The sequence below is a fragment of the Oncorhynchus nerka genome, linkage group LG3 (assembly GCF_034236695.1).
Source record: "Oncorhynchus nerka isolate Pitt River linkage group LG3, Oner_Uvic_2.0, whole genome shotgun sequence".
Classification (NCBI taxonomy): domain Eukaryota; kingdom Metazoa; phylum Chordata; class Actinopteri; order Salmoniformes; family Salmonidae; genus Oncorhynchus; species Oncorhynchus nerka.
In genome coordinates, this window is record NC_088398.1 from 60,176,949 (window position 1) to 60,199,258 (window position 22,310).

General features: G+C 43.3%; 1 protein-coding gene across 1 annotated transcript; it reads right to left on the bottom strand.

Moving 5' to 3' along the window:
- Positions 1 to 455: 455 nt before the first annotated feature.
- LOC115111744 (charged multivesicular body protein 2b) lies at positions 456 to 22,206 on the bottom strand. The gene is made up of 6 exons (XM_029638117.2): positions 22,053 to 22,206; positions 15,059 to 15,150; positions 10,349 to 10,543; positions 9,224 to 9,326; positions 8,872 to 8,978; positions 456 to 3,332 (listed from the first exon to the last, which is right to left on the bottom strand). Exons 1-6 carry the CDS (start codon positions 22,084 to 22,086, stop codon positions 3,219 to 3,221), a joined length of 645 nt encoding a protein of 214 aa, XP_029493977.1. The 5' UTR covers positions 22,087 to 22,206; the 3' UTR covers positions 456 to 3,218.
- Between the last annotated feature and the right edge of the window lie 104 nt (positions 22,207 to 22,310).

Sequence of the window (22,310 nt, forward strand, 5' to 3'; positions counted from 1 at the left end):
TGAATGATTTGTTGATTGATTTATTAAGCAGTTGGTATTTCTGAGAGCCCAGGAAGAGGGAGCTGTGTTCAGACAAATACACCCTGTACTGTATAATTGTGCCATTTTTCATATTCACTGATGTCTTGATGTGTTTCTGTGAATAAATACATAAACATCCAGCCCTCTTGTCAACATGTACATACTGTCAGAGACTCTCCAGTCTGTCAGATGATGGAGCCCGTGAGGCACTACAGACACTGAGGATCCTTACGTAATGAGCTCTACGTGTTAATGTACGGCCTGTGGTTTATATGGCTCCAGTGAGAGGGAGGCTGTGTGTGACTGTAGCCTCAGCTACATGTAGTTGCAGCACCGTGCCATGTCTGTCACTTCTACTGTTGACTGTCCCCTTCAATCACTAAGTAAAAACACCATTGGTGTGAATGAAGTGTGAAGGTTGTTTGAGCAGCAGATAGTACATGAAGTTATTTTATTCATTATAAAAGCCATCATCAAGCCTAAACAGTAGAACTGTACAAACACAGAGGATACATACATTAGTTGACATACTGTACATGGTGGATAAAAGGCATGACAACAACCTTCATTCATTTACATTTCCTGTCTGGAAAATTGCACCACAAATGAAGATGAAAAGAAAGTCATGTAAAAGACAGTGTACCAGTCTCAATGCTTTCCAGTAACAAACATTAAGACAATCATTTTAGCATTCAGTGATATACCAGTCGACATTAGAAAACCACAAAAGGACCATGAGAGAACATTCTAGGCTGCATTAAATGCTCTTTAGCTGCCATTGCACAATATGTCACTGTCTTCTGACCTGCTCTACAGCATGGTGGAGAGAACTACAGGAAGACAAAACCATTAGTGTCATCTTAGCAAACTATTTGTCCACTCTAGTGTGTGTGTGGTTTAAGCTTCAACAACAGATACGGTAACTGCACAGCAGCCAAGAGAGATGAGGACAGACAGACAGACTACTGGTTCCATCCCACATCAGAAAGACAGGACACACAGAGACCAACTAAGACAGACATTTTCAAACTAAAGTACAACTCAGTTGTACAAAACAAGCAATTAAAAGTAACCCTTACTTGAAATATGAAGTTTATGATTATTAGTTTGAATTAGCATTAGATTATAATTTGTGTCAAACTGAATCTACAGTTGAAGTCGGAAGTTTACATACACCTTAGCCAAATACATTTAAACTCCGTTTTTCACAATTCCTGACATTTAATTCTAGTAAAAATTCCCTGTCTTAGGTCAGTTAGGATCACCACTTTATTTTAAGAATGTGAAATGTCAGAATAATAGTAGAGAGAATGATTTATTTCAGCTTTTATTTCTTTCATCACATTCCCAGTGGGTCAGAAGTTTACATACACTCAATTAGTATTTGGTAGCATCGCCTTTAAATGGTTTAACTTGGGTCAAACGTTGTGGGTAGCCTTCCACAAGCTTCCCACAACAAGTTGGGTGAATTTTGGCCCATTCCTCCTGACAGAGCTGGTGTAACTGAGTCAGGTTTGTAGGCCTCCTTGCTCGCACACGCTTTTTCAGTTCTGCCCACAAATGTTTTATAGGGTTGAGGTCAGGGCTTTACGATGGCCACTCCAATACCTTGACTTTGTTGTCCTTAATCAATTTTGCCACAACTTTGGAAGAATGCTTGGGGTCATTGTACATTTGGAAGACCCATTTGAAACCAAGCTTTAACTGATGTCTTGAGATGTTGCTTCAATATATCCACATCATTTTCCTACCTCATGATGCCATCTATTTTGTGAAGAGCACCAGTCCCTCCTGCAGCAAAGCAGCCCCACAACATGATTCTGCCACCCCGTGCTTCACGGTTGGGCTGGTGTTCTTCGGCTTGCAAGCCTCCCCCTTTTTCCTCCAAACATAAAAATTGTCATTATTGGCAAACAGTTCTTATTTTTGTTTCATCAGATCAGAGGACATTTCTCCAAAACGTACGATCTTTGGCCTCATGTACAGTTTTTAATGGCGGTTTTGGAGCAGTTGCTTCTTCCTTGTTATGTGGCCTTTCAGGTTATGTCGATATAGGACTCGTTTTACTGTGGATATAGATACTTTTGTACCCGTTTCCTCCAGCATCTTCACAAGGTCCTTTGCTGGGATTGATTTGCACTTTTCGCACCAAAGTACGTTCATCTCTAGGAGACAGAACGCGTCTCCTTCCTGAGCGGTATGATGGCTAGGTGGTCCCACGATGTTTATACTTGTGTACTACTGTTTGTACAGATGAAAGTGGTACCTTCAGGCATTTGGAAATTGCTCCCAAGGATGAACCAGACGTGTGGAGGTCTACAATTGTTTTTCTGAGGTCTTGGCTGATTTCTTTTGATTTTCGCATGATGTCAAGCAGAGGCACTGAGTTTAAAGGTAGGCCTTGAAATACATCCACAGGTACACCTCCAATTGAATCAAATTATGTAAATTAGCATATCAGAAGCTTCTAAAGCCATTACATAATTTTCTGGAATTTTCCAAGCTGTTTAAAGGCACAGTCAACTTAGTGTATGTTAACTTCTGACCCACTGGAATTGTGATACAGTGAAATAATCTGTCTGTAAACAATTGTTGGAAAAATGACTTGTGTCATGCACAAAGTAGATGTCCTAACCGACTTGCCAAAACTAGTTTGTTAACAAGAAATTTGTGGAGTGGTTGAAAAATGAAATTGAATAACTCCAACCTAAGTGTATGTAAACTTCCCACTTCAACTGTAGATCCCTAACGGATACGCAGTTTGGTCAAGCTGATTCCATACATTCTCATGCAAAATGTTTATTAGTGAAAAAGTCAAGCATTGTCAGTAGTTCCTAGAGTTAATGTAAGTGGTACTACAGACACATCGTCAGTAGTCTATGACATCACCAGCATCTATAGTACCGTACCTAAATATGTGAGAGCACAAAAAACATCATTACTTCATCCTCCCACAGGATTGGTCCTTCCAAAATATCATGTATACATTGAAGTCACCGGAGTCAACTGTCTGTATGTACATAAATATCCCATCCTTCAGCAGATTGTAGTTTGGGTCATAATAAAACATTCTATTATTCCATAATGTAGTCACTACATATTCATAACCAGCCACAGTCTCCCAGTCTCCGACACATGGACCACCAGGCTGCAAGTACACAGACCTAGCCCAAGGTGTGTGTGTGTGTGTATCTGTGTTAGTCCACTCCCAGTGCTCTGAGCTGTCTCTCTATCTCATCGTCAGAGATCTGTGTTTTCCGTTTAGGAGATGCAGAGGGGAGATTGTTCCCTGCTGCTGGGGCTCTCACCATCTGAAACACACACACATTACAACAGGTTAACACTGACACTGGGCTTACAACACACACATTACAACAGGTTAACACTGACACTGGGCTTACAACACACACATTACAACAGGTTAACACTGACACTGGGCTTACAACAAACACATTACAACAGGTTAACACTGACACTGGGCTTACAACACACACATTACAACAGCTTAACACTGACACTGGGCTTACAACACACACATTACAACAGGTTAACACTGACACTGGGCTTACAACACACACATTACAACAGCTTAACACTGACACTGGGCTTACAACACACACATTACAACAGGTTAACACTGACACTGGGCTTACAACACACACATTACAACAGGTTAACACTGACACTGGGCTTACAACACACACATTACAACAGGTTAACACTGACACTGGGCTTACAACAAACACATTACAACAGGTTAACAACACACACATTACAACAGCTTAACACTGACACTGGGCTTACAACACACACATTACAACAGGTTAACACTGACACTGGGCTTACAACACACACATTACAACAGCTTAACACTGACACTGGGCTTACAACACACACATTACAACAGGTTAACACTGACACTGGGCTTACAACACACACATTACAACAGCTTAACACTGACACTGGGCTTACAACACACACATTACAACAGGTTAACACTGACACTGGGCTTACAACACACACATTACAACAGGTTAACACTGACACTGGGCTTACAACACACACATTACAACAGGTTAACACTGACACTGGGCTTACAACACACACATTACAACAGGTTAACACTGACACTGGGCTTACAACACACACATTACAACAGGTTAACACTGACACTGGGCTTACAACACACACATTACAACAGCTTAACACTGACACTGGGCTTACAACACATTACAACAGGTTAACACTGACACTGTTAACAGCTTAACACTGACACTGGGCTTACAACACACACATTACAACAGGTTAACACTGACACTGGGCTTACAACACACACATTACAACAGGTTAACACTGACACTGGGCTTACAACACACACATTACAACAGGTTAACACTGACACTGGGCTTACAACACACACATTACAACAGCTTAACACTGACACTGGGCTTACAACACACACACATTACAACAGGTTAACACTGACACTGGGCTTACAACACACACATTACAACAGGTTAACACTGACACTGGGCTTACAACACACACATTACAACAGGTTAACACTGACACTGGGCTTACAACACACACATTACAACAGGTTAACACTGACACTGGGCTTACAACACACACATTACAACAGGTTAACACTGACACTGGGCTTACAACACACACATTACAACAGAACACTGACACTGGGCTTACAACACACACATTACAACAGGTTAACACTGACACTGGGCTTACAACACACACATTACAACAGGTTAACACTGACACTGGGCTTACAACACACACATTACAACAGGTTAACACTGACACTGGGCTTACAACACACACATTACAACAGGTTAACACTGACACTGGGCTTACAACACACACATTACAACAGCTTAACACTGACACTGGGTTTACAACACACACATTACAACAGGTTAACACTGACACTGGGCTTACAACACACACATTACAACAGGTTAACACTGACACTGGGCTTACAACACACACATTACAACAGGTTAACACTGACACTGGGCTTACAACACACACATTACAACAGGTTAACACTGACACTGGGCTTACAACACACACATTACAACAGGTTAACACTGACACTGGGCTTACAACACACACATTACAACAGCTTAACACTGACACTGGGCTTACAACACACACATTACAACAGGTTAACACTGACACTGGGCTTACAACACACACATTACAACAGGTTAACACTGACACTGGGCTTACAACACACACATTACAACAGGTTAACACTGACACTGGGCTTACAACACACACATTACAACAGGTTAACACTGACACTGGGCTTACAACACACACATTACAACAGGTTAACACTGACACTGGGCTTACAACACACACATTACAACAGGTTAACACTGACACTGGGCTTACAACACACACATTACAACAGGTTAACACTGACACTGGGCTTACAACACACACTGACACTGGGCTTACAACAGGTTAACACTGACACTGGGCTTACAACACACACATTACAACAGGTTAACACTGACACTGGGCTTACAACACACACATTACAACAGCTTAACACTGACACTGGGCTTACAACACACACATTACAACAGGTTAACACTGACACTGGGCTTACAACACACACATTACAACAGCTTAACACTGACACTGGGCTTACAACACACACATTACAACAGCTTAACACTGACACTGGGCTTACAACACACACATTACAACAGGTTAACACTGACACTGGGCTTACAACACACACATTACAACAGGTTAACACTGACACTGGGCTTACAACACACACATTACAACAGCTTAACACTGACACTGGGTTTACAACACACACATTACAACAGGTTAACACTGACACTGGGCTTACAACACACACATTACAACAGGTTAACACTGACACTGGGCTTACAACACACACATTACAACAGGTTAACACTGACACTGGGCTTACAACACACACATTACAACAGCTTAACACTGACACTGGGCTTACAACACACACATTACAACAGGTTAACACTGACACTGGGCTTACAACACACACATTACAACAGCTTAACACTGACACTGGGCTTACAACACACACATTACAACAGCTTAACACTGACACTGGGCTTACAACACACACATTACAACAGGTTAACATTGACACTGGGCTTACAACCAGGTCATTGCTGTTCTGCCGACCAAGGCAAGAACAAAAAATTCCACCCCCACAAAACTAGAATCGTCCCAGTAGGCAAAATGACTTTGATAAGACATCTTTGCGAGGACATTGAACTCAAGGCCGGTCCGGACAGCACTAAAAAAAGACTGTAGCCTACGGTGTTGCCTGAAATGTCATTTTATGAACCTGTGGTAAGCATACTGATGGTAAAACACGAAAAAAAAGACATCCAAAAGATGGAGTGTAGCCTATCATGTCAGCCCACAGTGGAATTGTATGAATGCCCATCCATGTGGTAGAGCCACCACTGGCTGTATTAGTCCTGATTCCTGTGACTAATCAATTTGGCTAATTAAGCTCTGAATATCAGCTACCCAACTTTAACAGGAGTTCTCATGAGCCTATTTGCAATGTGTTTACACAGCGGGAGATGCACAAGCATTTTATTTTTCACTATGATCAGCTTGTCAAAAATGGACAGATACAAACTTGAAACCACTGATCATGACAACTCCTGGACAACAGTTGTGATTGTCCATTCCACTTTGACCTGTCCTGTTTTTAGGATGTGTTGTCTGATAACATGACAGCGCATTCTTTATTTGATTGAGCACCATTTAGGTTAGGCTAGGCTAAAAACCTGCATGATGTAAAAAGTCTCATGACATTGTCATCCATTTTATCTCCAGTCTGTAGGCTACAGAAAAGGCCACATACTCTTTCTGCCATATCCTATATCCGCTACATGATTTATGTTAGATTATCTTTTTCTGACAGACCGTTGGTGGAGCGCAGCAGAGATGTGTCACTACTCTGGACGGCTCTGACTTAGAATACGTGGACAACTACAAATACTTAGGTGTCTGGTTAGACTGTAAACTCTCCTTCCAGACCCATATCAAACATCTCCAATCCAAAGTTCAATCTAGAATTGGCTTCCTATTTCGCAACAAAGCATCCTTCACTCATGCTGCCAAACATACCCTTGTAAAATTGACCATCCTACCAATCCTCGACTTTGGCGATGTCATTTACAAAATAGCCTCCAATACCCTACTCAACAAATTGGATGCAGTCTATCACAGTGCAATCCGTTTTGTCACCAAAGCCCCATATACTACCCACCATTGCGACCTGTACGATCTCGTTGGCTGGCCCTCGCTTCATACTCGTCGCCAAACCCACTGGCTCCATGTCATCTACAAGACCCTGCTAGGTAAAGTCCCCCCTTATCTCAGCTCGCTGGTCACCATAGCATCTCCCACCTGTAGCACACGCTCCAGCAGGTATATCTCTCTAGTCACCCCCAAAACCAATTCTTTCTTTGGCCGCCTTTCCTTCCAGTTCTCTGCTGCCAATGACTGGAACGAACTACAAAAATCTCTTAAATTGGAAACACTTATCTCCCTCACTAGCTTTAAGCACCAACTGTCAGAGCATCTTACAGATTACTGCACCTGTACATAGCCCACCTATAATTTAGCCCAAACAACTACCTCTTTCCCAACTGTATTTTATTTATTTATTTATTTTGCTACTTTGCACCCCATTATTTTTATTTCTACTTTGCACATTCTTCCATTGCAAAACAACCATTCCAGTGTTTTACTTGCTATATTGTATTTACTTTGGCACCATAGCCTTTTTTGCCTTTACCTCCCTTCTCACCTCATTTGCTCACATTGTATATAGACTTGTTTATACTGAAATATTGACTGTATGTTTGTTTTACTCCATGTGTAACTCTGTGTCGTAGTATGTGTCGAACTGCTTTGCTTTGTCTTGGCCAGGTCGCAATTGTAAATGAGAACTTGTTCTCAACTTGCCTACCTGGTTAAATAAAGGTGAAAATAAAAATAAAAAGATGCATCTCTCCAACAGCACCCTGGAGAGGCGCGCTGGGAAAAGACAAGCTAAATATGTTGACAAAGTGGGCACTGCTTATCACACGGCAGCATGAGCGCTCACCTAAACAGACAAAATGACACTGGTTGAGAGAAATTGTCATTGTTTTAGGGCAAAATTATGTGAGGTTTTATGTGTTGTTGGAGGTGCGTCTTGGTCAGTTTAGCTCAGAAAATGGCGCCCTTTTCAATCTGCACCACATAATCCTGCCTAATGAGAGGATCGGCCATGTTTACAACACACATAGTAGTGGCTCTTCTGCATTGAGAGCAGTGTGGTGTAGTAACACATGTTGTCCCCCAGGGGGAGTGGGTTCTCTGCCAGATGGGGACAGCCACTAACGGCCTCTCATATATCATCATGCACAGGCAGACTACAGGCACAACCCAACCCGGCTACCTTCCCATACAGCACATATTGACAGACATGCAGGCACAATCTACAGACTACCTTCCCATTAGAACAGGCAGGCTAAGGGCTACCCCCCTCTCCTCCAGCTGCCTGTCTGCTACACCTCACAGCATCCAGATGGAAGAAGGCTTTGAGATGGTATAGGACTATCTCTTACCTTTCCAGAGGACTGCTTATAGAGGGAAGTGACTGTGGTATGGTATAGGGCAGTATATCTTACCTTTCCAGAGGACTGCTTATAGAGGGAAGTGACTGTGGTATGGTAGAGGGCTATCTCTTACCTTTCCAGAGGACTGCTTATAGAGGGAAGTGACTGTGGTATGGTACAGGGCAGTATATCTTACCTTTCCAGAGATCTCAATGCCAATCTCGTCCAGAACCTGGTTCACAATGTCCTGAGATTCTTCTTCGTCACCTGACTCGTCAAATATCTCATCTAACGTATCGTTGACTGGAGGGATGAAGGGAGAAGAGTAAACAGGAAGGGGGAGGGGGCAGACAGAGAGAGGTAGAGACAGAGGTACTAGTCAGTTTACCATAAAGCTGTGAATTAACAGGTCTTTGAAACACCAGGCAAACACATTGATCTGCATGGAGTTTTTGGTTTGGACTTGACTGTTTTTTTCCCTGTTACTAATTGTGCATCTTTTAAATATTTAAATCCTAGGCTAGGGAGCCAATGACAGCAGCTCTTACTCATGTCCTCTGTCATGCCCATCTTCATGTTCTCCTTCTGGAAGTCCTGCATGGTCTGGAGGGTCTTCTGAGGATCCATCTTCTTGTTCACCGCCTGCATTGTCTAGACAAACACACAGACACACAAGAGTTACAACACAAATACTACTACACCATACTGCACAGACAATACACAACTCCCAGAGCATGTACCCACATTATCAACACAGAGGGATCCTCTTCTTCCTGTGTGTTGGCACAGCCTTGGCCTAGTTTCAATTCGGAGCCTAAAACATCCAAACGAGCTGCACACACTGCCTCTAATTAGATGTCATTTGCATATTGTCCCCAAACTGTTTGAGAGTGTCCCTGTTTCTAGAGGTTTCTCTGCAGCTGCATATTGGTGTGTGTCTGTACATAGAGGCTGGTTTGGCGTTTTGGGTGAAAAGTTAGTATTTTCTCCTCCACAATGAAGACAAATGGTCGTACCCAGAGTAGCAGGAGTCATAGAAGGATACACACACATTCAGTTCCATTCTACCACCTCAGAATGGTGAGCTGTTTTCCCTAAAACACAGCGAGCTGTTTTCCCTAAACACGTTCAGTCCATCACTTTGTTTCAGCTAATCACCATCCTGATTATGATTCATTAACAGACAGCTTTGAATTAGAAAAAAAGAGAGATCATTAATACATGAATAACAACATTAACAAATACTTAGTGACTGTAACTAGTTCACGGTCCAAGTCTAAACACGATGGGCTAATATAGTCCTATAACTGGGCTAATTAGATATGCTGCTTTGAACAGGACCGGAAGCCTAACTGATAACAGCTAAGATGTGTATGGATGTCATCTGTGTGTCTGAGCTGTAAACAGGTGTAGGATGGAGGATCTCCACCCAGTCAGACAAACATTACCATCCTGAGGGGATGACAGGAAATAATAGACAGACTAAGAGACTAATTATTACACACTCGGGAGGAGAAGAATCCTTTGAAGTGTTCTGCTGTTTTTGGAGAAGCTGTTTGAATGTTAGTGGACCTGCTTTTGGCCTCAATTACCCAGACACACAGAAACACATAGATGTATGTGCGGAGCTACTACACAACAACTGCTCTAAATTGGTGTATGGTGCTCTTTACCTTAGCCGTAGCAGACATGGCTCCTGCCATCTTCATCTGGGAGTTCATGACCTTGGTCTGTGTAGACATGGAGGTGACCTTTGAACTGACGGCGTAGGTCCTGTTCTTCTGCTTCCTCAGCTGGACCAGCTGCTTGGCCAGGATCTTGCAGGCCTCCCGGTTCCCAGACTTAGCCATCTTCTTTATCTCCATCTCCTAAGACGGAAGGAACAGGAGCAGAATTATCGAGGGGGAGCTTCTGACTGGCTTTAAATCAGGAAACTTCACTACACTCATACTGTTTACATAAATACATACACATACTGTATACAATACATATACATCAGGTTCCCCAGAGAGCCCTGTTAGAGTATAAGCAGTGTAAATAGTATGATTTGGCAATGGTCTAAACACCTGAAAGCTACCGGCCTCTCTTAGCTTCGATAAACACATGAAATCAGCCTCTCGCCCTGAGGAAACACACACCGCAAGGCTGTACATGTCCCCTGGGAAACAGTACAGATTCAGCTGCAGCCCTGGGAGTCTGTGTTTATGTGTTTGTTCTGAAGAGCCAGACCTGAAAACAATGATTTATTAATGATCATCATTACAGTTTACAGGATTAATACTCCCAAATGCTCCACCCCTTCCCTCTGCCAGTGCGTATGAGGGTTAAACTGCCATTAGGCAGTGCTGCGTAAGGTGGAGAGGAGCTGAGCTGAGGGAAGGAGCTGATTGAAGTGCTCTCCTCAGGTAGAGAACTCTGGTAAACAGCTGAGGAGGCTCATTTACATAACCCTCAGAGATACACACAGGTGGTGTCTGTCTGCCTGCTAACTAGAATAGACAGAAAATATAAGACCTAAGCATCTTAATAATTATGCTTATATTTAATATCTGTCATAGAGCAAACATGATGCTGTAAATACTCAACAGTGGGAATCTAGGATGATCTAGCTGAGTTTCAGAGAGAGAGAGAGAACGAGAGCGAGAGAGAGCGAGAGAGAGCGAGAATGAGAGAGACAGAGAGAGCGCAAGAGAGACAGAGAGAGACAGAGAGCGAGAGAGAACGAGAGAGAGCGAGAGAGACCGAGAGACAGAGAGCGAGAGAGAGAGACAGAGAGCGAGAGAGAGAGACAGAGAGCGAGAGAGAGCGAGAGAGAGCGAGAGAGACAGAGAGATAGAGAGACAGAGAGATAGAGAGCGAGAAAGACAGACAGCGAGAGAGAATGGGAGAGAGCGAGAGAACGAGGGAGACCGAGAGAGCGCGAGAGACAGAGAGCGAGAGAGACAGAGAGCGAGAGAGACAGAGAGCGAGAGAGACAGAGAGATAGAGAGCGAGACAGACAGCGAGAGAGAATGGGAGAGAGCGAGAGAACGAGGGAGACCGAGAGAGCGCGAGAGACAGAGAGCGCGAGAGACAGAGAGCGAGAGAGACAGAGAGCGAGAGAGACAGAGAGCGAGAGAGACAGAGAGCGAGAGAGAGAGACAGAGAGCGAGAGAGACAGAGAGCGAGAGAGACAGAGAGCGAGAGAGACAGAGAGAGAGAGACAGAGAGAGAGAGACAGAGAGATAGAGACAGAGACAAGAGCTACAACTGACAGATAGATGATGCCATCACAAAGAGTAACAATGTATATAGAGACAGACTGATCTAATGGACCAGGGCAATATTTCAGCTAGATAAGTGACAAAACATGTTCATTTTCATGTGAATACATTGGCTATAAATTCAAATCATTACACACATTGCTGAATAATATAGATCCTATATCTGGTTGAAACTATGTTGCTGAATGGGGTGGCAGGGTAGCCTAGTGGTTAGAGCATTGGACTAGTAACCGAAAGGTTGCAAGTTCAAATCCCCGAGCTGACATGGTACAAATCTGTCGTTCTGCCTCTGAACAAGGCAGTTAACCCACTGTTCCTAGGCCGTTATTGAAAATAAGAATTTGTTCTTAACTGACTTGCCTAGTTAAATAAAGGTAAAAATATACTTTTTAAATGACCCAGTAGTCTCTGTGTTAATGATAATAATGAGGACATCAGTTGTGTTTTTGGGGAGAAGCTGAAAGACCCAGTAGTCTCTGTGTTAGTGATAATAATGTGGACATCAGTTGTGTTTTTGGGGAGCTTGCTGAAAGACCCAGTAGTCTCTGTGTTAGTGATAATAATGTGGACATCAATTGTGTTTTTGGGGAGGAGCTGAAAGACCCAGTAGTCTCTGTGTTAGTGATAATAATGAGGACATCAGTTGTGTTTTTGGGGAGCTTGCTGAAAGACCCAGTAGTCTCTGTGTTAGTGATAATAATGTGGACATCAGTTGTGTTTTTGGGGAGAAGCTGAAAGACCCAGTAGTCTCTGTGTTAGTGATAATAATGTGGACATCAGTTGTGTTTTTGGGGAGAAGCTGAAAGACCCAGTAGTCTCTGTGTTAGTGATAATAATGAGGACATCAGTTGTGTTTTTGGGGAGCTTGCTGAAAGACCCAGTAGTCTCTGTGTAAGTGATAATAATGAGGACATCAGTTGTGTTTTTGGGGAGAAGCTGAAAGACCCAGTAGTCTCTGTGTTAGTGATAATAATGTGGACATCAGTTGTGTTTTTGGGGAGAAGCTGAAAGACCCAGTAGTCTCTGTGTTAGTGATAATAATGAGGACATCAGTTGTGTTTTTGGGGAGCTTGCTGAAAGACCCAGTAGTCTCTGTGTAAGTGATAATAATGAGGACATCAGTTGTGTTTTTGGGGAGAAGCTGAAAGACCCAGTAGTCTCTGTGTTAGTGATAATAATGTGGACATCAGTTGTGTTTTTGGGGAGAAGCTGAAATACCCAGTAGTCTCTGTGTTAGTGATAATAATGTGGACATCAGTTGTGTTTTTGGGGAGCTTGCTGAAAGACCCAGTAGTCTCTGTGTTAGTGATAATAATGTGGACATCAGTTGTGTTTTTGGGGAGCTTGCTGAAAGACCCAGTAGTCTCTGTGTTAGTGATAATAATGTGGACATCAGTTGTGTTTTTGGGGAGAAGCTGAAAGACCCAGTAGTCTCTGTGTTAGTGATAATAATGAGGACATCAGTTGTGTTTTTGGGGAGCTTGCTGAAAGACCCAGTAGTCTCTGTGTTAGTGATAATAATGTGGACATCAGTTGTGTTTTTGGGGAGCTTGCTGAAAGACCCAGTAGTCTCTGTGTTAGTGATAATAATGTGGACATCAGTTGTGTTTTTGGGGAGAAGCTGAAAGACCCAGTAGTCTCTGTGTTAGTGATAATAATGAGGACATCAGTTGTGTTTTTGGGGAGAAGCTGAAAGACCCAGTAGTCTCTGTGTTAGTGATAATAATGTGGACATCAGTTGTGTTTTTGGGGAGAAGCTGAAAGACCCAGTAGTCTCTGTGTTAGTGATAATAATGTGGACATCAGTTGTGTTTTTGGGGAGAAGCTGAAAGACCCAGTAGTCTCTGTGTAAGTGATAATAATGTGGACATCAGTTGTGTTTTTGGGGAGCTTGCTGAAAGACCCAGTAGTCTCTGTGTTAGTGATAATAATGTGGACATCAGTTGTGTTTTTGGGGAGCTTGCTGAAAGACCCAGTAGTCTCTGTGTAAGTGATAATAATGTGGACATCAGTTGTGTTTTTGGGGAGCTTGCTGAAAGACCCAGTAGTCTCTGTGTAAGTGATAATAATGTGGACATCAGTTGTGTTTTTGGGGAGAAGCTGAAAGACCCAGTAGTCTCTGTGTTAGTGATAATAATGTGGACATCAGTTGTGTTTTTGGGGAGAAGCTGAAAGACGCAGTAGTCTCTGTGTTAGTGATAATAATGTGGACATCAGTTGTGTTTTTGGGGAGAAGCTGAAAGACCCAGTAGTCTCTGTGTTAATGATAATAATGTGGACATCAGTTGTGTTTTTGGGGAGAAGCTGAAAGACCCAGTAGTCTCTGTGTTAGTGATAATAATGTGGACATCAGTTGTGTTTTTGGGGAGCTTGCTGAAAGACCCAGTAGTCTCTGTGTTAGTGATAATAATGAGGACATCAGTTGTGTTTTTGGGGAGCTTGCTGAAAGACCCAGTAGTCTCTGTGTTAGTGATAATAATGTGGACATCAGTTGTGTTTTTGGGGAGAAGCTGAAAGACCCAGTAGTCTCTGTGTTAGTGATAATAATGTGTACAGCAGTGTGTGTGTGTGTGTGTGTGTTTGTGTTAAACTGTAAAATAGGTCACTACCTCTTCTTAGAGAATAGATTTTTCAGACCAGCAAAAATAATACCTAGATGAATTAGGAGAAATATTAATGAGTAATAAAAAGCTGGTCCCTTGGGAGGCATTTCTGTCCTGTGTGATGTTTACTTAAAACAACAGCGAGACACCACTCTTCCTTTCATCTTTCTGACATAGGATGAAATGGAGGGGAAATGTTGTATTCTGCTGTTCACACAGCCCTGTCATGACTCTGTGTTCTACCTCCTCTCTCCCCTGTAGCTATCTACCTGTCCAATCCTGTCCTTTCTATCTCAGCCATTAGCGAAGCAGCCTGTAGGCCTAATAGACAGATCAGGAAAGGGATGTGAGTTGAGGTAGGGGGTAGGATGGAGCAGGATTAGCCTACAGTCATTTACACACGTTTGATGCAATCAGCAGCAATCTACAGAAAAGGTACTACTGAGAAACTAATACCTGCCTCCGTCCTACCAGCACTTCATAGGGTGAATGGTGTGTGTGTGTGTGTGTGTCTCACCATTTGTTTCTCTTGTTTCTCCAGAGCAGCTCTGTCTCTAGTGATCTGTCTCTGAGTGCCACGAAGCTCCTTAGTCTGTTCCTTTATAATGTCTGAGAGAGAGAGAGAGAGAAAATGTTTACTCTACAAACATACACAGTTATTGAATCAAAATGATTTATGACATACAGCTCATTCATACAGTTATGCTGGGCATTGAGCTAGGCTTTCTGTAAAAGCTATAGAAGCACGGTACCATTCTGGGGTAGTAGACCAAGACAATAGCTCTAGACTAGACATTTCTCATTAACAGGGCTGAGCCTGGAATCTAAACCCTCCCTGCCTCACTCTCCATTACCCCGACAGGGCGTGTGTATAACACAGTCCGAAACACACGCCCTGCTCCAAATACCACTCTCCATTACCCCGACAGGGCGTGTGTATAACACAGTCCGAAACACACGCCCTGCTCCAAATACCACTCTCCATTACCCTGATAGGGTGTGTGTATAACACAGTCCGACCACACGCCCTGCTCCAAATACCACTCTCCATTACCCTGATAGGGTGTGTGTATAACATAGTCCGAAACACACGCCCTGCTCCAAATACCACTCTCCATTACCCTGATAGGGTGTGTGTATAACACAGTCCGACCACACGCCCTGCTCCAAATACCACCCTCCATTACCCTGATAGGGTGTGTGTATAACACAGTCCGACCACACGCCCTGCTCCAAATACCACTCTCCATTACCCTGATAGGGTGTGTGTATAACACAGTCCGACCACACGCCCTGCTCCAAATACCACTCTCCATTACCCTGATAGGGTGTGTGTATAACATAGTCCGAAACACACGCCCTGCTCCAAATACCACTCTCCATTACCCTGATAGGGTGTGTGTATAACACAGTCCGACCACACGCCCTGCTCCAAATACCACTCTCCATTACCCTGATAGGGTGTGTGTATAACACAGTCCGAGCACACTCCATGCTCCAAATACCCCTCTCCATTACCCTGATAGGGTGTGTGTATAACACAGTCCGACCACACGCCCTGCTCCAAATACCACTCTCCATTACCCTGATAGGGTGTGTGTATAACATAGTCCGACCACACGCCCTGCTCCAAATACCACTCTCCATTACCCTGATAGGGTGTGTGTATAACACAGTACGACCACACTCCATGCTCCAAATACCACTCTCCATTACCCTGATAGGGTGTGTGTATAACATAGTCCGAAACACACGCCCTGCTCCAAATACCACTCTCCATTACCCTGATAGGGTGTGTGTATAACACAGTCCGAGCACACTCCATGCTCCAAATACCCCTCTCCATTACCCTGATAGGGTGTGTGTATAACACAGTCCGACCACACGCCCTGCTCCAAATACCACTCTCCATTACCCTGATAGGGTGTGTGTATAACACAGTCCGAAACACACGCCCTGCTCCAAATACCACTCTCCATTACCCCGATAGGGTGTGTGTATAACACAGTCCGACCACACGCCCTGCTCCAAATACCACTCTCCATTACCCTGACAGGGTGTGTGTATCACATAGTCCGACCACACGCCCTGCTCCAAATACCACTCTCCATTACCCTGATAGGGTGTGTGTATAACACAGTCCGACCACACGCCCTGCTCCAAATACCACTCTCCATTACCCTGATAGGGTGTGTGTATAACACAGTCCGAAACACACGCCCTGCTCCAAATACCACTCTCCATTACCCTGATAGGGTGTGTGTATAACACAGTACGACCACACTCCATGCTCCAAATACCACTCTCCATTACCCTGATAGGGTGTGTGTACAACACAGTCCGAGCACACTCCATGCTCCAAATACCACTCTCCATTACCCTGATAGGGTGTGTGTATAACATAGTCCGAAACACACGCCCTGCTCCAAAACCACTCTCCATTACCCTGATAGGGTGTGTGTATAACACAGTCCGACCACACGCCCTGCTCCAAATACCACTTTCCATTACCCTGATAGGGTGTGTGTATAACACAGTCCGACCACACGCCCTGCTCCAAATACCACTCTCCATTACCCTGATAGGGTGTGTGTATAACACAGTCCGAGCACACGCCCTGCTCCAAATACCACTCTCCATTACCCTGATAGGGTGTGTGTATAACACAGTCCGACCACACGCCCTGCTCCAAATACCACTCTCCATTACCCTGATAGGGTGTGTGTATAACACAGTCCGAAACACACGCCCTGCTCCAAATACCACTCTCCATTACCCTGATAGGGTGTGTGTATAACACAGTCCGAAACACACGCCCTGCTCCAAATACCACTCTCCATTACCATGATAGGGTGTGTGTAGAACACAGTCCGACCACACTCCATGCTCCAAATACCACTCTCCATTACCCTGATAGGGTGTGTGTATAACACGGTCCGACCACACTCCATGCTCCAAATACCACTCTCCATTACCCTGATAGGGTGTGTGTATAACACAGTCCGACCACACTCCATGCTCCAAATACCACTCTCCATTACCCTGATAGGGTGTGTGTATAACACAGTCCGACCACACGCCCTGCTCCAAATACCACTCTCCATTACCCTGATAGGGTGTGTGTATAACATAGTCCGAAACACACGCCCTGCTCCAAATACCACTCTCCATTACCCTGATAGAGTGTGTGTATAACACAGTCCGACCACACTCCATGCTCCAAATACCACTCTCCATTACCCTGATAGGGTGTGTGTATAACACAGTCCGACCACACGCCCTGCTCCAAATACCACTCTCCATTACCCTGATAGGGCGTGTGTATAACACAGTCCGAAACACACGCCCTGCTCCAAATACCACTCGCCATTACCCTGATAGGGTGTGTGTATAACACAGTCCGACCACACGCCCTGCTCCAAATACCACTCTCCATTACCCTGATAGGGTGTGTGTATAACACAGTCCGACCACACGCCATGCTCCAAATACCACTCAACTTCTACACGATAGAAGTGGATTATTTCTTAAAGTACAGAGGGACCAACACTAAAGAGAGCTCAGCATCTAACTCTTATAGTTCAGATAGACCCAAACCGCCCTTCATAACATAGTATTTATACTTTTACAAACGTAGGCAGGGTAAACTGTGTGGCAGGGTAAACTGTGTGGCAGGGTAAACTGTGTGGCAGGGTAAACTGTGTGGCAGAGGTGTGGACTCGAGTCACAAATATGATGATTTGCAACTCGACTTTGACTTTAACACCAATGACTTGTGACTTGACTTGGACTTGAGCCTTATGACTCGACCTGACTTGATAACCCTCCCCAAGCCCAAATATATAAAAATTATGCTATTAAAAAAAGTGTGCAGTGCATCAACTCTTCATTTAATGGATTACAGTTTGAATCGGAGTTGTGCGTGGCAGTGCAGAGGAGCGTTGGCAGGTGAATTCAGATGGAGCTCTTGGAAAGATGATACCCAAAATTATTATTTTCGGATTTAAAGATGACCTGTATCAACAAAAAACGGACTGCAACTTGCAAAACATGCGGGAAGAAAATGACAGACAGAGGCCCAACAATTTCCAACTTTGTTCGATATTTGAAACTGCACAAAGAACGGTAAGTCATGGCCAATATAGCCGACAGTTATATAATTTATAACTTTACTAGTGTAGCATGTAGGCTAACGTAACGTTAAATCAATGAGCCTCCACACAGTCAGTCAGTGCAGAATCGTGATCATTGCACCCAAGACTGAGCTACAACAGGCAGTTGGTAGCCTAAATCCTGCCTGATGTTACTGCTGTTCCTAAAACCATTGACATACGTTAGCCTACTGTAACCACACAGAGAGTGTGTGGGGGGGGTGTGTGTGTTAAGGATGGGCGATTGTGTACAAGCCTACATCGCCCGATTGCACCCCATAGCGATCCTCGATAGTCAATCACTATTGGGTGGGTGGGTGGGGGGGGACTAGCGATCCTCGATAGTCAATCACTATTGGGTGGGGGGGGGGGGGTCTTTCTCATGGCTACCCATGTATTTCCATAGAAATATAACATTTATTTGGAAAGTAATAAATATATATAGATATTTTTAAAAGCATTCATGATTTGTGTAAATGTAATATACTAACTATTACTCTTGTTAAAAATATTAAATACTATTACATTTGGTGAAGAGCACATTATGACTTGTTTAGGACTCGAAACTCAAAGTTTAGGACTTGGGACTTGACTTGGACTTGCCTTTCTTGACTTGGGACTTGAGTGCTAAGACTTGAGACTTACTTGTGACTTGTAAAACAATGATTTGGTCCCACCTCTGCTATATGGTGTCAACAAATAAGAATCAATGTTTTAAGGCAGGATATAACCCTTGAAGTGTAGCATCAAGGGGACCATATTGAAGTGAAGAAGAGGGGGCATGCATGAAGAGAGTCATACAGGAGCAGTCCCTAAGACAGACAGACAGACAGACAGACAGACAGACAGACAGACAGACACACAGCTGTGAATGTGTCCCGGTCATCCCAGCTCCTGTATTAGGGTAGAGGACACGGTCCCCTACACTGCTATTAGCCAGAGATTCTCCCTACAGTGGAATGGGTACCAGTAGCTCTAACACCAGCCTATAACACCAGCCTCTAAATCCAGCCTCTAAATTCAGTCTCTGTTGACCCTCTGTTTCACTACTGGATCAAAATGCTACATATTCAAAGAAAATTACTTTTCTTAAAAGGGTTTTCCTCAAAACTAAAGAGAAGTATATATAAAACCTTTAAAAACCATTTTTTCGTGTTAGAAAAGATCATTCCCTCAGTGAAAGTTCAGACTGAAGCATGGCAGCAGTGGATGTTGTGTTATAAAGCATGTCAATCTTTTAGAGTAAAATACATGGCGAGAGTGATAGAGAATATTATATATATATAACATTTCTCTCTCTCTATATATATATATCCCCACAGCAGAAAAGTTAAATAAATGTTTTTGCAGATGAATAGGCTCTCAAAATCTGACAAAATTACCCTAAAGTAGAAAATGTTGACAAAAAAATTAACTAAAATAGTGAAAATCCTTGCTATAGGTACCAGAGCCTCATCTCCCCAAAACTCCAGAGAGAGAGAGACAGAGAGAGAGAGAACTGAAGAGAGAGAGGGAGACAGAGAGAGAGAGAGAGAACTGAAGAGAGAGAGGGAGACAGAGAGAGAGAAGGAATGAGAGAGATAGAGAGAGAGAGAGCTGGACCACTTGTGAAAGTGAAGCGTAGTATCTACGTACAGGGTGACGTATTGACAACGTCTAAAAGAGGGTGGGGTATCATCTATAAAACTCCTCCAGCTAACCTCCACCCGCCATCGCACCCCCGCACGCCACTACACGCCCTACTATGGGATACCACTGCTTCTCGACATCGGGCAACCTTGGCACGCCACGTCCAGAGAGAGAAGAGGAGATAACCTATCAACTATCTGACCTTAATAAAGGTACAGCAAAATGACAGTAAGTGAATATTCTTTATCAATGACACTGTGGTCATGGAATGACTTTTTCACTTTGAAATTTCAACTTGAAATTGAATTAGATGGAAACTTTAATAAAGTAATTTAGCTATAATTGATGCATTATATTTTCTAAATAGCCTGAAGGGTTATTGCATTTTGACCTCGTAAGGTTGATGCCCATTAAGCAAGACATTTTAACTGATAGGCATTAGGCCCAGTATTTCAATGGCTCAAGGCAATATAAGATGGAGACATTTCTTCCTCTTCTTAACCTTTGTTATCGAGGTAAGACACATTGAGATAAAATACATTTTTCAAGAGACCTGAAAATCTATATTTTGGGGTTCTTCGTTCAACATATTGCTACATCTTCAGAGAGAGAGAGCTAGAGCGAGAGAGAGAGAGAGAGACAGACAGTTAGTTAGTTAGTTAGTTAGTTAGTTAGTTGTGCATTGACTGATGAATTTGTTTCCCATGCATCACATTTGACAACTCTGAGACAGGAACACTGAAATAAGTGTTTTACAGTCCTAAACATATCCTAATAGAAATATTGACATCATCATCACTTAACTTAAGAGCCATTTTGTGGGGGTTTGGGGCAGTAGAGGGACTGGAGCAGACTATTGTCAACATAACCTATATCCATCTGTCTGTTAATAAACAGAATGAAGTAAGGCAATCATTCAACACCAGTATCTATGGATCACACCTCTCACTAGCTCTGTCTAAAGCTGAACAAAGCATTCAACACCAGTATCTATGGATCACACCTCTCACTAGCTCTGTCTAAAGCTGAACAAAGCATTCAACACCAGTATCTATGGATCACACCTCTCACTAGCTCTGTCTAAAGCTGAACAAAGCTTTCAACACCAGTATCTATGGATCACACCTCACTAGCTCTGTCTAAAGCTGAACAAAGCTTTCAACACCAGTATCTATGGATCACACCTCTCACTAGCTCTGTCTAAAGCTGAACAAAGCTTTCTTACAGGACTTACACTGCTAGATGCTGTTCCTTGGAATTGATATGTTGCAGTCAGCAGGTAAGTTACAAAGTAACACATGAACATACTGTAGACAGCATCATCACATCAACAATGTACCAATGTCTGCAGCTACAATGTACCTGTTCACCAGTTACACGATGGTCAGAAATTGTGACACACAACACAGAGAACAGTGTTAAACAACTTCACCGGCTACCTTCACTAATACACAGACAAGTGGAATTGTATGTCTAGTTTCAGGCAGCCAGTTTATAAATATCCTTGGTATTTCAGCTAATCCTCATTAACACACAATCTAACTTTAGAGGATTCAACGTTGACCAATTTTGATTTCGTAACATAAACATGAATCGTGACTTTTCAAACTGGTATCAGTTAAACTGGTCAAACAGGCTTGTTCAGTAGCCTATGCTCGTTAGTGGCGGACTGGCGCTCACCAAATCAAACAACTTTATTACAAGTCTACAATCAGTGGAAAACAAACTTACCATCGACTGTCTTCTTCTTGAATAGAGATGCCATGGCGCACAAATGAAAACTAAAACCTTTTAATACTAAAAACAACTTCTCCGCTCCCCGACGGTCACCAGCTAAACTGTCGCCCGTCAACAATCTGAGATTTCCTGGTCGAAGTGATTCCACAGCTTCTCACATGACAGCCCGGACTCTCTGACGACACCAAGTCCAGTTCCTCGAGTCTCCTGTAGAGCGCGCTACTGTTCCAACTCAAAACTGACGCATTCTAC

Coding starts and splice junctions, on each gene's coding strand:
- LOC115111744 (XM_029638117.2), bottom strand. CDS start 22,086: ATGGCATCTCTATTCAAGAAGAAGACAGTCGATG. Junction 8,979..9,223: donor GGGCATGACAGAGGACATGA/GTAAGAGCTGCT, acceptor TCATCCCTCCAG/TCAACGATACGTTAGATGAG. Junction 3,333..8,871: donor GCATTGAGATCTCTGGAAAG/GTAAGATATACT, acceptor TGTGTGTTTCAG/ATGGTGAGAGCCCCAGCAGC.